At 38.4% G+C, this 16,761-nt stretch overlaps 1 protein-coding gene across 1 annotated transcript in view; it reads right to left on the bottom strand.

Annotated features, from left to right (window-relative positions):
- Nucleotides 1-16,761, bottom strand: part of LOC141047856 (uncharacterized) — a 359,889-nt gene that overhangs the window by 291,435 nt on the left and 51,693 nt on the right. Inside the window, exons 16-18 of the mRNA XM_073543184.1 lie at nucleotides 16,607-16,685; nucleotides 13,256-13,282; nucleotides 11,442-11,505 (exon numbers count right to left, since the gene is read on the bottom strand). Of these exons, the coding sequence (XP_073399285.1) occupies nucleotides 11,442-11,505; nucleotides 13,256-13,282; nucleotides 16,607-16,685 (170 nt within the window). The remainder of the gene's footprint in view (nucleotides 1-11,441; nucleotides 11,506-13,255; nucleotides 13,283-16,606; nucleotides 16,686-16,761) is intronic.

Genomic DNA, 16,761 nt, shown 5'->3' with positions numbered 1-16,761 from the left:
AGCATTTTTGTCGCGTTTTTTGACACGCGATTTCTGGGATCATTGGGGATGGCTAAAAACGCTGAGCAATGCGGGAATTAATGAGCATGCTGCGTTTTTAGCAGCTAAGCGATTCCTGAGCGGTTAAAAACGCATGCATTGGCATAAAAAGCCAAAAACGCATGCTAATTAATTTGATGCATCTTTTAAGCGTTTCTGCAGTGTCTGATCCGGCTCAAACGCTGCAAAAACACTTAACAAAACGCATCGTGGGCACATAGCCTTAAACAAACATATAAAATACTCTGTTATAAAGAAGTAACAGTAAAAAGCAAGTGCTAGTAAAAAGATGTTAAAAAACAGGGTATTTGATTGATACTTTTTTTGCAAATTAATGTATACTAAGCCGCTCTACCAAACATCAAAGCAGTCCCTAACTGATGTATTTAAAAACCTGCTCATGTCTATAATACCTGTATGAGCAGGATTCAGACAGGTAATGTCCAATGTGGACACGCTCCAAAGGACGGCCGTTTATGTGCATGGTCCACAAGGGAGGGGTGGAAAACCTCCCTAATCTTGCAAAAACAAGAAATCAATTTAATACAAACACATGGGCCATGCAAACAGTGAACAAGTCTGTAGAAAAAAAGATGACAAAAAACAGGGTATTTGGTTGATATGTTTTTTGCAAAAAATGTATACTAAGCCGCTCTACCAAACGTCAAGGTATACCCATATCAGAGCAGTTCCTAACTGTCGTATTTAAAAACCTGGTCATGTGTATAGTACCTATACGAGGGACTGCTCTGATATGAGTTACCTTGATTTTTTTTTGCAAAAAAAAGTATATTACCTTGTTTTGTTATCATTTTTTTACTAGCACTTGCTGTTTACTGTTACATCTTTACAACAGAGTATTTTTATACGTTTATTTTACTGTGCTTTTCTGTGTTTCAGTCTGTCGGTGGTGTGAACACTGTCCAACAGACTTGTGCACTGTGTGTATGGCCCACGTGTTTGTATTTGAGGATTCTTATGTATATAGTACACACCCATGATCTCTATGTGCAACATATTATCAGCTGGAAGAGATATAAACAGTGGAGAAAATAAGTTTATCCAAAGGTGTCCATATATAAACAAAGTATGACACTTCTAACAATGTTCAACCAAATTAAGACTTATATAGCAACTAGCCAAACGAAGTGACCCATATATGAGGAATAAAAATTCAATCTTTATTATAGAATAATAAAAAAAATTTAAAAATAGCACAAAAACAAAAATTATTGAAAATAGAGTACCCAGTAAGGGGAACTCCAATCCTAGCAAAGAAATTATAGTGAAATATCACAATTAAATACCATATAGGTTCCCTATATATGTGTAAATCGCAAGGTGAAGGTGTTACAATGGCCCCCACAGTCCCTTGATCTGAACATCATTGAAAATCTGTGGCTAGACCTCAAAATAACAGAGCATGCAAGACGACACAGGAGTCTCACAGAACTGGAAGCATTTTCCAAGGAAGAATAGATGAAAATTCCTCAAACATGAACTGAAAGACTCTTGGCTGGCTTCAAAAAGTGTTTACAAGCTGTGATACTTCCAATAAGGGGGCTGCTTCTAGATACTAACCATTTATAACACCAGTTATCCTCTTGGCCAAAATTACCCTAAATTGCTTACTCAGCTATATTGATAGCACAAAACTTACACCAGATGCCTGGTATTCACACCTGGTGCAAACTAAGGCTAGTTTCCCACTAGCGTTTATTCGGCGTACGGCGCCGCTAAGCCCCACCCCCTGCCGACTCCCAGCCCGCCCCATCCGGTCATTGCCGCCTACTATCGCACATGGATGCTTGCGATCTGCGCACCCTATCTTTAGCATTGGGTGCGCAGATCGTGCGCTGGCCGTGCGCTAGTAGGATTTTGGCGTGCGCTGCACACTTTTGAAGGTTGCAAATAGAAATACCAGCAAAAGATGTCAAATGCCCATGCTATAAGGCAACTCAATATCATATTATAATAAAGGAGGAACAGCGAGTAAATGTAGCCAAAAATTTGAAGAGATAATTATATTTATCAAACAAGTTAAACTTTAATAAATATTTATAATACAAGCATCATATATAGAACAACATGCATGGGCATATATCAATGTCATGTGACTGACTCCAAAGGTCAATGTAATGACCAAGAAAAACGGGACCCATAATGCGAATAACATATATATTATTCAAAGAGAAAAAAAAAATTTTCTCAATTAGAAATTAAAACATATTTGTTTGTTATTCACATATTCTCCAGGGATGGGGTTTTATTTGTATATTTTTTATATAATTAATAAAATCACATCTCACTTTTATTCTAATTCACGGCACTAGTTCTTATTATTTTCACATTTCTTATTTTGCGTATTACTTTTATATTTTCATTCACTATGTTCCATTGCATTTACCCTCGGTATGACGCCACAAGTGTGTGACGTGCTGGGTGCTTGGTACCAGCCCCATCATGTGACCATTTTATGTGTGCCGAGACCGAGGCCTGGAAGCAGTGGACAGCACATCTATGTTTCGCACCTGCGCATTCCTCTTACTTCACATGTTAGTCACGTGACCAGATTCACTTGTCATAAAAGCTCGACCGAGACAGGGATTAAGCCACGCCCCCTGAGGAAGCGACATCGTGAAACGCGCGTCGGGGTATCTGACCGAGGTTCAGACGGGACTGCATACACACCGCTATGGGTAATTACTCTGCACTTATCTCCTTATAGACCTCTCTTTATTGTGCACTGTTTCATAAAGGAGCTAATTTGTGTCTATGTGAAGGTATTTATCTAGCGGTATACTAATAGTGGGCTTTTGGGGAAGTTTACACTGTTTAAAACCCCATCCCTGGAGAATATGTGAATAACAAACAAATATGTTTTAATTTCTAATTGAGAAAAAAAAATTTTTTTTCTCTTTGAATAATATATATGTTATTCTCATTATGGGTCCCGTTTTTCTTGGTCATTACATTGACCTTTGGAGTCAGTCACATGACATTGATATATGCCCATGCATGTTGTTCTATATATGATGCTTGTATTATAAATATTTATTAAAGTTTAACTTGTTTGATAAATATAATTATCTCTTCAAATTTTTGGCTACATTTACTCGCTGTTCCTCCTTTATTATAACACTTTTGAAGGTGCGCCGTGTGCACCGAAATGCAACATGCAGTGTTCGGCGCGCACAGGCGCACCTTCAAAAGTGCGCAGCGCACGCCAAAATCCTACTAGCGCACGGCCAGCGCACGATCTGCGCACCCTATGCTAAAGATAGGGTGTGCAGATCGCAAGCGTCCATGTGTTATAGTAGGTGGCGATGACCGGATGGGGCGGGCTGGGAGCCGGCAGGGGGCAGGGCTTAGCGGCACCGTGTGCTGCGTCAAATAAACGCTAGTGTGAAACTAGCCTAAAAGTGACAAATAATTGATAATAAAAATATAATTTTTTAATTGGAAAAATCATTTTAAAATATTTTTTATATAAATTTCAGGAATACGTACTGGAAGTAATGGAAGGCTAAAGCTCCTAAATGTTGATAGCAATGTAGATATACAATAACAGTATGGTCGCACAATTCACAACCAAGTGGCTAATATCAGCATAAAATTGACTGGTAGATCTGAGAATTTTTTGCATGAAGGATAAATTATGGAATCACTAAAAGAACTGCAAGCTCCTAGTTTTAGAATGCTCTCAATTTCTACTTGTAATTGTAATTACTTAGTGTTGCCAGCAGATGGCAGTAAACTTTTTAAGTATAAAGTGCTTGCGCTTATAAAAACCATTGGACACAAGTAATGAAGATCGCTATAGTATGCCGAGATAAACAGTATGATTTAAAGATTAAAGTATCGTCATCTTTGAACTTAATAAGTATAAAGTGCATTATTTTTAAACCTATTGAGTAGGTGTAGATTTTAAGTATACCTGTTTGATAATACGCTGCGCAAAAAAGAGCTCACCCACGATAGGCTAATGACATCTGATGTGCACAGATACATCTTTAAGCATTGTTTTAACCAGCAATATGTCTCTTTGCCAACTCAACAGATTAAACCCCTTAGTGACCAGGCCAATTTTTGACCTTAATGACCGTGCCAATTTTTGACCTTAATGATCGGGCCAATTTTTGACCTTAATGATCGGGCCAATTTTTGACCTTAATGACCGGGCCAATTTTTAAATCTGACCAGTGTCACTTAATGAGGTAATAACTCTGGAATGCTCCAATGGATCCCACTGATTCTGAGATTGTTTTTTTGTGACATATTGTACTTTATGATGGTAAAATTTGTTTGATATGACTTGCGTGAATTTGTGAAATTATCGGAAATTTGGCAAAAATATAAAAAATGTTCAAAATTTTCTAACTTTTAATCCTTATGCCCTTAAATCAGAGAGTTATGTTACATAGCTTAGTTAATAAATAGCATTTCCCACATGTCTACTTTACATCTGCGTCATTTTTTAAACTTTTTTTGCTAGGAAGTTATAAGGGTTAAAAGTTGACCAGCGATTTCTCATTTTTACAGCAAAATTTACAAAATCATCTTTTTAGGGACCACCTCACATTTGAAGTCACTTTGAGGGGCCTATATGGCAGAAAATACCCAAAAGTGACACCATTCTAAAAACTGCACCCCTCAAGCTACTCAAAACTACACTCAAGAAGATTATTAACCCTTCAGGTGCTTCACAGGAACTAAAGCAACGTGGAAGGAAAAAGTGTTTTTACAAAAATGTTAATTTAGCTCCAAATGTGTTATTTTCACAGAGGTAACAGAAGATAATGGACCCCAAAATTTGGTGTACAATTTCTACTGAATATCCTGATACACCATATGTGGGGGAATACTACTATTTGGGCGTAGCAAGCATAGAAAAAAAGGAGGGAACGGCACACCATAAAATAAAATTTAAAAACTTCATTGCGGCAAGTCAAGCCATATTAAGAACAAGTAACCTGACGCATTTCGAGTGCGTTCATTGCACCCTTAGTCATAGGATGCAAAACATAAAATAAGACAACCTCATATGCAAAGAAAAAAACATTCAAAACATGACAATCATTAATTATACATGCGCAAGGTGTGATTGCAAAACTCTGGAAAGAAACCAACTTTAATAAATGTAGAACAAATCATTTCTGGAATTCATGCCCTGAGGAAATTTGGTGTCTAACTTTAAAACCCAAACTGTTTCACAAGTGAATAGCATTTTTTGTTTGTTACCCCCTCGTATCAGATGGAAAATTCTTTCAAAAGCAAAAAAACACAAAATGAGAAGTATTTCCCTGATGCACATTCACAAATTGCTTTGCTGCACCTGAATAACTAGCATTTTTGTTTGAGATATTAGTAAGGCGCTCTGCGATGCGTTTTTTGTTTTTCTAGTTGTGCATCCAACGTACTGTTTTTTGCATGCCGTGCAGCAGATGCAATAAACAACAAACTGCGAATTGCAATTGATGGAAGAAGAAATCTTATAGGAAAAAGCAGGAACGGAACAAGAAAAAACTTCTTTGGTTTTGTCTAAAGCAAAAGCGCATGCGGTACATCGATTACCTGCACATTTGTAGAATCCCTGAGTAGACAACCAGGATTTGGGTGCAGAAACATCCTTAAACAAACTGGGTGGACACCATGTCGCATTTGAAGAGCCCCTGATGTGCCTAAACAGTGGAAACCCCCCACCAGTTTGGAAACTAGACCCCTTAAGAAATTTATTTAGATAGCTGCTTCACAGAAGTTTATAACATAGAAAACGTGTGAAAATAAAAAATCACATTTTACCCACAAAGTGTTTTATTTTCACAAGGATAACAGGATAAAGTGGACCCCAGAATTTGTTGTGCAATTTCTACTGAGCATGACGACTTTGGATTTGGGAGCTCAAAAGTCACTGTTTTTTTTTATGGGGTGGGACCCATGTTGCTTTTCCAGAGTCTTTGTTCAGTAACTTTGGAATCCCTTATAGTTCCAGTGACTGATGACGGACCTGGGTGGGGGCTGGCTTTGTGCAGGATAAGTTAGAGTTTTTATTGGTAACATAATGGGGTACATAACTTTTTTCAATCGATTTCAGTATAAGGCTGGTATCACACTCTTGTGTTCTACACTAAGCACTTGCGTGGGGGGTTTCCATGTAAATCCCACAAAAATGCAATTCAGACTGAACCTCCAACGGAACTACCCACCATGAAGCATATGGAGACATTTTGGACTCCATTTGGCGTCTGCTCCGGTGGTATCCATCTTTTTAGGCGTGAACAGATCTGTGGTCGCCCACAGTTGTGCAATAAAATGATGCCTAACATGATGGGAAACTGCCGGAACCCAGACTAGTCTAAAGTGACTCCATCTGCCTCATACTTGAGTGGTTCCGTCCGGTGTTTTGTCTGAATTGCGGTTTTGGGGAATTTACACAGAAACTCCGACGTAAGCGCTCAGCGGAGAGAGCAGGATAATCATGAGCCGAGCTTAATTCCGATTTTTGGGAGGTAGAATAAACAAGTAGATAGCAGTACAAGAGTAGTTTTTATTTTAATTTTTGTGCATTTCACTGTGCAGTATAAATGATAAGGCGAATATATTCTTTGGGTGGGTGCTATTACAGTGATTTATATATTACCAGATTTATATATACTTTTTTAGGTTTTGCTGCTATCACAGTAAAAACAGTAAAAGCAGTTTATTATTAAAGGTAGTCTTTTGTTGCAATATTCTGAGAGCTGTATCTTTTTTATTTTTTGTCGGACAGAGCTGCAAGAAGGTTTATTTTTTGCGGGACAAGTTGCAGATTTTTTGGTACCACTTTGGGGTACATATCTTTTTTTATCGCTTTTTATTCAGATTTTTCAGACAGTGAACGAAAAACAGTTTAGTTATTGTGTTTATTCATTTTTTGTGCGCCGTTCACCATGTGGTAAAGGCAATAAGACCGATTTGTTTGTCGGGTCTGTACGATTACAGCGGTGCCAGATTTATATATTTTTTTATGCTTTGTTAATTTTACACACTTAAAACAATATTTTACGATGTGCTCTCGTTGTTCCGAGGGCCTCCTCCCTGCAGGCCCCTGGATCCAATATGGCCGTGGGGGCCTTCAGAGTCCTGCAGGGAGGTGGCTTTCTCAGTGCCTGCTGAGAGAAGGCGCTGAGAAAGCCTCCTGCAGTGCCTGTCAGATCGTTGATCTGACACAGTGCACTGCAAAGTGTCAGATCAGCGATCTGACACTATACAGTGATATCCCACACTGGGACAAAGTAATAAAGTAAAAAAAAATAATAATAATTTTAAAAATATTCCTAAATAAATTTAAAAAATATACGGTATATTCCCTAATAAATTCTTTTTTTTTGCAAATAAAAAAAACAGTAAAAGTACACATATTTAGTATCGCCGCGTCCGTAACGACCCGCCCTATAAAATTGTCCCACTAGTTAACCCCTTTAGTGAACCCCTTAAAAAAAAACAAGGCAAACAACAATAGCGCCGATCAAAAAGTACAATAACACGCGATCAAAAAGACGAATATAAATAAACATGGTACCAAAACGTCATCTTGTCCCGCAAAAAGCAAGCCATGATACAGCATCATCAGCGAAAAAATAAAAAAGTTATAGCTCACAGAATAAAGCGATGCAAAAATAATTATTTTTTATATAAAATTGTTTTTTTTGTATGAAAGCGCCAAAACATTAAGAAATGACATAAATGAGGTATCGCTGTAACTGTACTGACCCGAAGAATAAAATCGCTTTATCAATTTTACCGCACGCGGAACGGTGTAAACGCACCCCCCAAAAGAAATTTATGAAACGCTGGTTTTTGTTCATTCTGCGTCCCAAAAATCGGAATAGAAAGTGATTTAAAAAAAGTCACGTGCCCGTAAATGGTACCAATAAAAACGTCAACTCATCCCGCAAAAAATAAGACCTCACATAACTCTGTGGGCAAAAATATGGAAAAATTATAGCTCTCAAAATGTGGTGATGCAAAAAATATTTTTACAATAAAATGTGTCTTTTAGTGTGTGACAGCTGCCAAACATAAAACCTGCTATAAATAGTAAATCAAACCCCCCGTTATCACTCCCATAGTTAGGGAAAAATAATAAAATTAAAAAAATGTATTTATTTCCATTTTAGGGTTAGGGCTAGTGTTAGGGCTAGGGTTAGTGTTAGGGCTGAGATTAGGGTTAGGGGTGTGTTGGGGTTAGGGTTGGAGTTAGAATTGGGGGGTTTCCACTGTTTGGGCACATCAGGGGCTCTCCAAATGCAACATGGCGTCTGATCTCAATTCCAGCCAATTCTGCATTGAAAAAGTCAAACAGTGCTCCTTCCCTTCCAAGCTCTGCCATGCACCCAAATAGTGGTTTACCCCCATATATGGGGTATCAACCTACTCAGAACAAATTGCACAAAAACTTTTGAGGTCCAATTTTCTCCTGCTACCCTTGGGAAAATAAAAAATTGGGGGCAAAAATATAATTTTTGTGAAAAAAAATATGATTTTTTTATTTTTATGGCTCTACATTATAAACTTCTGTGAAGCAGTTGGGGGTTCAAAGTGCTCACCACACATCTAGAAAAAGTTCCTTGGGGGGTCTAGTTTCCAAAATGGGGTCATTTGTGGGGGGTTTACACAGTTTAGGCACATCAGGGGCTCTCCAAATGCGACATGACACCCGCAGACCATTCCATCAAAGTCTGCATTCCAAAACGTCACTACTTCCCTTCCGAGCCCCGACGTGTGCCCATACAGTAGTTTTCTCCCAAATATGGGGTATCCGCGTACTCAGGACAAATTGGACAACAACATTTGGGGTCCAATTTCTCATATTACCCTTGGGAAAGTAAAAAAATTGGGGACTAAAAGATCATGTTTGTTGAAAAAATATGATTTTTTTATTTTCAAGCCCGGGCGTTATAAACTTCTATGAAGGACTTGGGGGTTCAAAGTGCTCACCACACATCTAGATAAGTTCCTTTGGGGGTCTAGTTTCCAAAATGGGGTCACTTCTGGGGGGTTTCCACTGTTTAGGCACATCAGGGGCTCTCCAAACGTGACATGGCATCCGATCTCAATTCCAGCCAATTTTGTGTTGAAAAAGTAAAAAAAAAAAGTGGGGGGTTTCCTCTGTTTAGCCACATCAGAGCCTCTCCAAATGCGATATGGCGTCAAGCCAATTTTGTGTTGAAAAATTCAAACAGCGCTCATTCCCTTCCAAGCTCTGCCATGCGCCCAAACAGTGGTTTACCCCACATATGGGGTATTGGCATACTCAGGACAAATTGCACAATACCTTTTGGGGTCCTGTTTCCCTTGAGAAATTAAAAATTGGGGGTGAAAAGATCATTTTTGTGGAAAAAATAAGATTTTTTAATTGTATCGCTGTACGTTATAAACTCCTGTGAAGCCCTTTGGGGTTCAACGTTCTCACCACATATCTAGATAAGTTCCTTGGGGGGTCTACTTTCCAAAATGGGGTCACTTGTGGGGGGTTTCCACTGTCTGGGCACATCAGGGGCTCTCCAAATGTGACATGGTGTCCAATGTCAATTCCAGCCAATTTTGCGCTGAAAAAGTCAAAAGGCCATGCGCCGAAACAGTGGTTCATCCCCACATATCAGGTATCAGCGTACTCAGAACAAATTGCGCAATAACTTTTGCCTGTTACTCTGGGTAAAATAAAAAAAATTGGACCTGAAGTAATTTTTTTGGTGAAAAAAGGTTAAATGTTAATTTTTTATTTAAACATTCAAAAAATTCCTGTGAAGTCCCTGAATGGTTAATAAACTTCTTGAATGTAGTTTTGAGTACCGTCAGTGGTGCAGTTTTTAGAATGGCATCACTTTTGGGTATTTTCTTTAAAAAAAAGTCAAAGTGACTTCAAATGTGATGTGGTTCCTTTAAAAAAAAATTAGTGTTGTAAAAATGAGAAATCGCTGGTCAACTTTTAACCCTTATAACTTCCTAACAAAAAAAATTTTGGTTCCAAAATTGTGCTGATGTAAGGTAAACATTTGGGAAATGCTACTTGTTAAGCTTTTTTGTGTGCCGTATCTCTGTGATTTAAGGGCATAAAAATTCAAAGTTGAAAAATTGCAAAATTTTCAAAATTTTTGCCAAATTTCCATTTTTTTCACAAATAAAAGCAATTTATATGAATGAAATTTTACCACTAACATGAAGTACAATAAGTCACGAGAAAGCAAAGTCAGAATCACCGGGATCCATGGAAGCGTTCCAGAGTTATTACCTCATAAAGGGACAGTGGTCACAATTGTAAAAATTGGCCCGGTCATGAACGTGCAAACCACCCTTGGGGGTAAAGGGGTTAATGGTCAGAAAACAAAATGTTCATGATAACAAAATTTTAATTTGAAAATTAATCAACAAACGGTGAACTGAATCAAAATTCAAAAATTTGCTTCATAATCTTTATTTCTATTTACAAGGTATAATTAAGAAATGTAGATAGTACAGATTGTCTTCCGTTGAGCAATTGCTTATGTTACACCTATGAAATTAGTGATTGATTATTTGCTGCAAACTATTGCTCCAGTTTACATCTGCAGAAGGTTTATATATGAAGCCTGGTCTTGTAATGGTGAGTAGTAGGAGACTCTACTTGACTACTTAGGTACTGGGAAAATATTTTGGCCACTATTGGGCTGCTGAGGTTTTTCTACTTCCTCTTGTCTGAGGTTTATCTGAAGGCATGAACCTTGGACAAGCAAAAGCAACGAAAGTATAGCATCCAATAGCAGCCATTGATTGAAGCCAAGGCTCACAGGACAAAATAATGTCTTGTGAGCCCTGGGGGACCCGGCGCTGACATAGCTGGAATGGTCCAGGAGGTGAGAATATGGTCTTATTATTTTACAAGGGGGGACTACTCAATTTAAAAAAGAGTTGTACTGGTAAAGAAAAAACTCTTTAAGAGAGTCAAGGTAGATAGGACCAATCAAAACCATGACAAACAGTCAGCTAAGGACCAATATTTTATTACTTTGTTCTAGCTCATATAGGAGAGTCATCAGCAGGGATCCTGAAGATTGTCCATATGCTTTATTACCGGATATATACAGTCTTCCCCTGACTATAGTGTATATTATGCATAAGATACAATACTTAGAAAAAGCACTAATTTTGCATAAATTACATGAGTAAGGGTATTTATACTAGAGGCCTTTTGCTTCTGGTGTCATCTACATCTGCTTCTAAGTATTGGCAACAAATGATTCTATACAGCTGAACAATCAAGAACAATGAAGTCCATGCTATGGACAAGACATAGCGGTTATATAAAGTGACTACTGTAGGAGATAAATATACTGAAGATAATAGATACTGAGAACATGGGTGTCACTCCACTGATGGTCTACAGAGACCAAACTTGGGACATCAAAAAGAGGACAAGGCCTAGGAGGGCAGAAGATGCGTGAGCGCCTAGAAAAGAAGAACATTTTGAATAAGAATTTAAATAATGAATTCAGTTTTAAAAGAGTTTTCCAAGTAATACAATATTTCTCTATCCATAACATAACGTAAAGTATTGTATATTATAACACATAGTTTAATGTCTAGTAAATCAAATATTTGTTAATGATTCTGTGGGGACGGTCTAAAGCCGAGATAGACAGCTATTGTGACAATTACCAGTTTTTTATCACCTACATGTAGAGGATGAGATCTTGATTCGGACGATGTTTCTCTTACTCGGCTGCTTGCTGTAGTTTTGATAAAAATCACTGATTTATCGGCAGGAGTTTATCACTAGAGAACTAGTAAACCTGCTGCCCTGTAGTCCTCCATATTCATGAGCTCAGTATAACCCCACCCACACTTCTGATTGGCAGCTTCCTGCTTATGCACAGTGTACACAGAAAACTGCCAATCAGAAGTGTGGGCGGGGTTATACAGAGCTCAGCATTCAGAGAACTGCTAGATTTGCAGCAGATAAAACAGCAATTTTACCAAAACAACAACAAACAGCCCAGTAACTGATACATTAGCAAAAATCTTTTAAGAATAGACCTTAATTACTCAAAGAGATTGTATCAAGCCAGCATAGGTGATCCATGTGCACATTGGGACATCAGTCTTGATAATAAAGCTCCATAGTACCATGTCTGATTGGAGCAGCAAAAGAACCACTCCATTTAAACACCATTCCAGCAGGTTTTTTTTATTGCACCTTTGGAGTGGTGCTTTAAATGTAATTCCCCTGCACACTGTCTTATACTCACCTGGCACCGTATTCATCATTTTCCAGCATCATCCTGTCGGCAGCTCTAGTATTTCATGGAGGGCAGCAGAGGTCGCTTTTCAATACATCACTATGAGAGCCTCGTTCCGTCTCTTGTATCATATTGAAAGTTGTGACTTCTAGCCAGTCAGAAGCTGCGCTCACAAGATGGCACAGCGGGACCGGAGTGGTGCCAGAAAACGATGAAGAACCCATAGGGTGAGCATATGACAAAGGGGCAGGGGACTTATATTTAAAGCTCCACTCCAGAGCTGGAAAAATGCTGGAGTGGTGCTTTTATTTATCTGTAATGCGGTCCCATTCAGATTGTAGGGGACCTAAAGTTTTCGATGGTGGTCTGTGAAAGCTGTCACTGGATAATACTGTCAAATGGACGTCTGTCGTTATCTGTGATCTCGGCATATTTAATAATAATAATAATAATAATAATGTTTATTTCTATAGCGCCACAGTTCATTATTTCACATGAAAAGGGCAGGCACCATGAAATCAGGATGTCACTACCATTAGTCATCTCTGCATTACTATAGTACACCATGACTTCACCAAGGTAGCCTGCATCTGATCTATAGCAAACACCCTGTAGTTTTGTGTATGCAGCTCCTATGCAGAGTAATGCGTCTCTATGGTTACAGACTACAAATAAATTCATTGTCTAATCTGATACTGTAGTCCTGTATAGAAGGGATAAAATGGAAGAGGCGCACCAACAAACGCAGGATTAGACTATAGAAAAAGGTATGCTTGTAGTCTTTGACCATGGAATCAGATACATCTGGACAGATGATGACACAAAAGTATAAGAATATTCTTAGTCAAAACTGTTTACAGAGTTGTTTGAATTTTATTGTAAATGTATTGTATTAAAGCGATAAAGTAAAAATACACATCACTAAAGAATTAATTTTTACCATTAAATGCCGAACTTACCAATGCAGCCGGAAGTAGGTGAAGAATCTGTAAAAGAATAAATATGTAGAATAACCAGGGGGTATATAAGTAATGGCAGAAAAAAGAATTATATTACTGACTACTAAATTACCACTGCTACTAAACTGAAAAAAATGTGAAAATCAGACATATTTACTCACATTTTTACCAGTTATCAGCAAAAAAACCCATCAAATATTAAAATGACCTAAAAACTTGAAACATGAAAAAGGAGGCAAAATTATTTGAATGACCAATCAAAAATGAAAAGCTAACCTTCTTCTGCTGGACTGACAGCCACTGTGTGACTTCAGGCAAAGAAGCTGTCAGTCAAGCAGGAAACGGCGGCGCTGGGCGGGGAATAGAGCTGGAGTGACAGAGGCTTCTGATCGATAGCCTCATTTGCATTCCAGTTCGAACGCTGATTTCTGAGGAATGGATTGGCTGCATACAGGTATTGTTGGATTTGTCTTTGGAAGAGCTACATGACTAGTTTGGGGGGGTGGTTAAATCCTGCCGATGGATGCACTTTAAAACCACTTGTATAAAAAATAATTTCAATGACCCTTGTTAGGAAAGGGGGAAATAGCTCTTTCTTGAAGTGGATGATTAATTTCAACCTAAGGATGGAATAAGACTTGAACTAAGAGAATGGGTGTGGCTATACCTTTGTTTAGACCCTTCTATAGATACAGAAACAAGTAAAAAAAAGAACATAAAGCATGAATCAATCAACTCAGAATGGAAAGATATGTCCTCCCAATTCCAAATGGGGATCAGACTGGATAAACATTACAAGATTTTTTTCTAAATTACTTTTTCTAATATGAAATTTCTATGAACGTCACAACCAAAGATAGTTATAATGGAGGCTAACTGACAAAACAGAATTGTTCTGCAGATCTCCTTAACCCTATACATTCTCCACGCACACCCCTCACTTATGAGGAAAGTCTTCAACCAGTCATCACAAGGCCATATACGCCCATAGATTGTCACCAGAAATTTTGCACACAGTTGTGATGTGACTAGTATAGTAAGACCTTGGATTATGAAGGACCAAAGGGATTATAGGAGCGTTCCTGTACTTTCAGTATGTTTGTTTTATCAACTCGTACCTAGTTATAGCTTTCATCTGGATATAGATATAAGGAAACCTCTACACATGTCTTTGAAAATTCTTGGAGAACAGGAGAAGTGCCAGAAGACTGGAGAAGAGCAAATGTTGTTCCTATCTTCAAAAAGGGGAAGAAGGTGGACCCAGGCAACTATAGGCCGGTGAGTCTGACTTCTATACCAGGAAAGATCTTTGAACAAATTATTAAACAACATGTATGTCAATACCTGGATAAGAATGAAGTGATTAAACAGAGTCAGCATGGGTTTGTAACTGATAAGTCATGTCAGACTAACTTAATTTCCTTCTATGACGGTATCACTGATTGGGTGGATCAAGGAAATGCTGTAGATATAGTATATCTTGACTTCAGCAAAGCATTTGACAAAGTCTCTCATACAATCCTTATTGAAAAAATGACTAAGTATGGAATGGACAAGGCAACTGTTAGGTGGATTCATAATTGGCTTAGTGATCGGACCCAAAGAGTGGTCGTAAATGGCTGCACATCCAGTTGGAAGAATGTCTCAAGTGGGGTACCACAGGGCTCTGTCCTGGGCCCTGTATTGTTCAACATCTTTATCAACGATTTAGATGAAGGAATTGAGGGTAAACTGATTAAATTTGCTGATGACACAAAGCTAGGAGGGATAGCTAATACTAGAGAGGAGAGAGAGATGATTCAAAAAGATTTAAATAAACTGGAGAAGTGGGCAGCAACTAACAGAATGGTTTTTAACAGGGAGAAATGCAAAGTACTACATCTGGGCAATAAAAATGAAAAAAGCATATATAGAATGGGAGGAATAGGGCTAAGTGACAGCACATGTGAAAAAGACTTGGGTATACTAATAGATCACAGACTGAATATGAGTCAACAGTGTGATGCAGCAGCAAAAAAGGCAAATGCAATTCTAGGATGTATTAACAGAAGCATACAGTCTAGATCACGTGAAGTCATTATTTCCCTCTACTCCTCTTTGGTCAGACCTCATCTGGAATATTGTGTCCAGTTTTGGGCACCACATTTTAAAAAAGACATCAACAAACTGGAGCAAGTTCAGAAAAGAGCGACCAGAATGGTGACCGGTCTGCAAACCCTGTCTTATGAGGAAAGGTTGCAGGATTTGGGAATGTTTAGTTTGCAAAAGAGAAGACTGAGAGGAGACTTAATAGCTGTCTACAAATATCTAAAGGGCTGTCACATTGTAGAAGGATCAACTTTATTCTCATTTGCACAAGGAAAGACTAGAAGCAATGGGATGAAACTGAATGGGAAGAGACACAGATTAGATATTAGAAAAAACTTTTTGACAGTTAGAGTGATCAATGAGTGGAACAGGCTGCCACGAGAAGTGGTGAGTTCTCCTTCAATGGATGTCTTCAAACAGAGGCTGGACAGACATCTGACTGGGATGATTTAGCGAATCCTGCTTTGAGCAGGGGGTTGGACCAGATGGCCCAGGAGGTCCCTTCCAACTCTACGATTCTATGATTCTATGATTCTATGATTTTTCTTTCTCTTTGCTCTCTGACCAAGGCTCTGAGCTGGCACTGTCCTTCTCTCTGCGTCTCTGTAGCACTCTCCATCTTTTCCTCAAAATCACAGTATCGCTGTCCAGATCTCCTTTCTCTCTTGCCACAGAACACCCAATGCATGCGGCACTGCTCACACTGGACTTTAGGTCCTTTTTCTGCACACACTGCTAGCTTTCTAATATGCTAGCAGGAAACTGTGTCTGTCCCTTGCACTATAACCTTCCCACTATGGGTCGATCCCAAACATTAACTCTAACTGTCCCTACTCACTGTCTGTTGCTAGGCAGAACTCAGCTTTCTCACAGCACAGTGCAAAACATTACAATACATCAACTTTACAAATCATTAAGACACACAACATTAAACATGACGTATCACAAGAACATTGGTGTCTTCAAGGGGGAACAGGGCAATATGTCCATCTCCCTACAGGGGAAAATTTCAGATGATCAATGCATGTGCTAGGTGTTGGAGCCCCAACAGTCTCATATTGAAGACTTTTTCTACGGATAAGACATCAATACATCAGTGCCAGGCAACCTGTTATAAGCAAATATATGGTTATTATTCTTGTTATTATTTAATTTTGTTCTATTTCTGCAGAGCATAATTACAATGGATATCACTACAGAACTGTATTTGGTCTAAATGGATTAGGTCTGCTGAAAATATATTTATATAAACAGGATTCTTACCCTTAACACCTATTGGACCAACGTTTAGCATGTAGCTTTGTTCAGTTGCTGCACTTCGGGACAAAATTCCGGAACACGACTGCAATAAAGCAATGACATCATTGTAAGAAAATCGTACTTTATAAAGCCTTACAAAATGGAAACTGAGATAAAGC

Source organism: Dendrobates tinctorius, unplaced genomic scaffold (assembly GCF_039654945.1).
Source record: "Dendrobates tinctorius isolate UK_male_01 unplaced genomic scaffold, ASM3965494v1 ptg000129l, whole genome shotgun sequence".
NCBI lineage: Eukaryota > Metazoa > Chordata > Amphibia > Anura > Dendrobatidae > Dendrobates > Dendrobates tinctorius.
The sequence above is the reverse complement of the archived record's forward strand: the minus strand, read 5'-3'. Positions and strand labels throughout refer to the sequence as shown.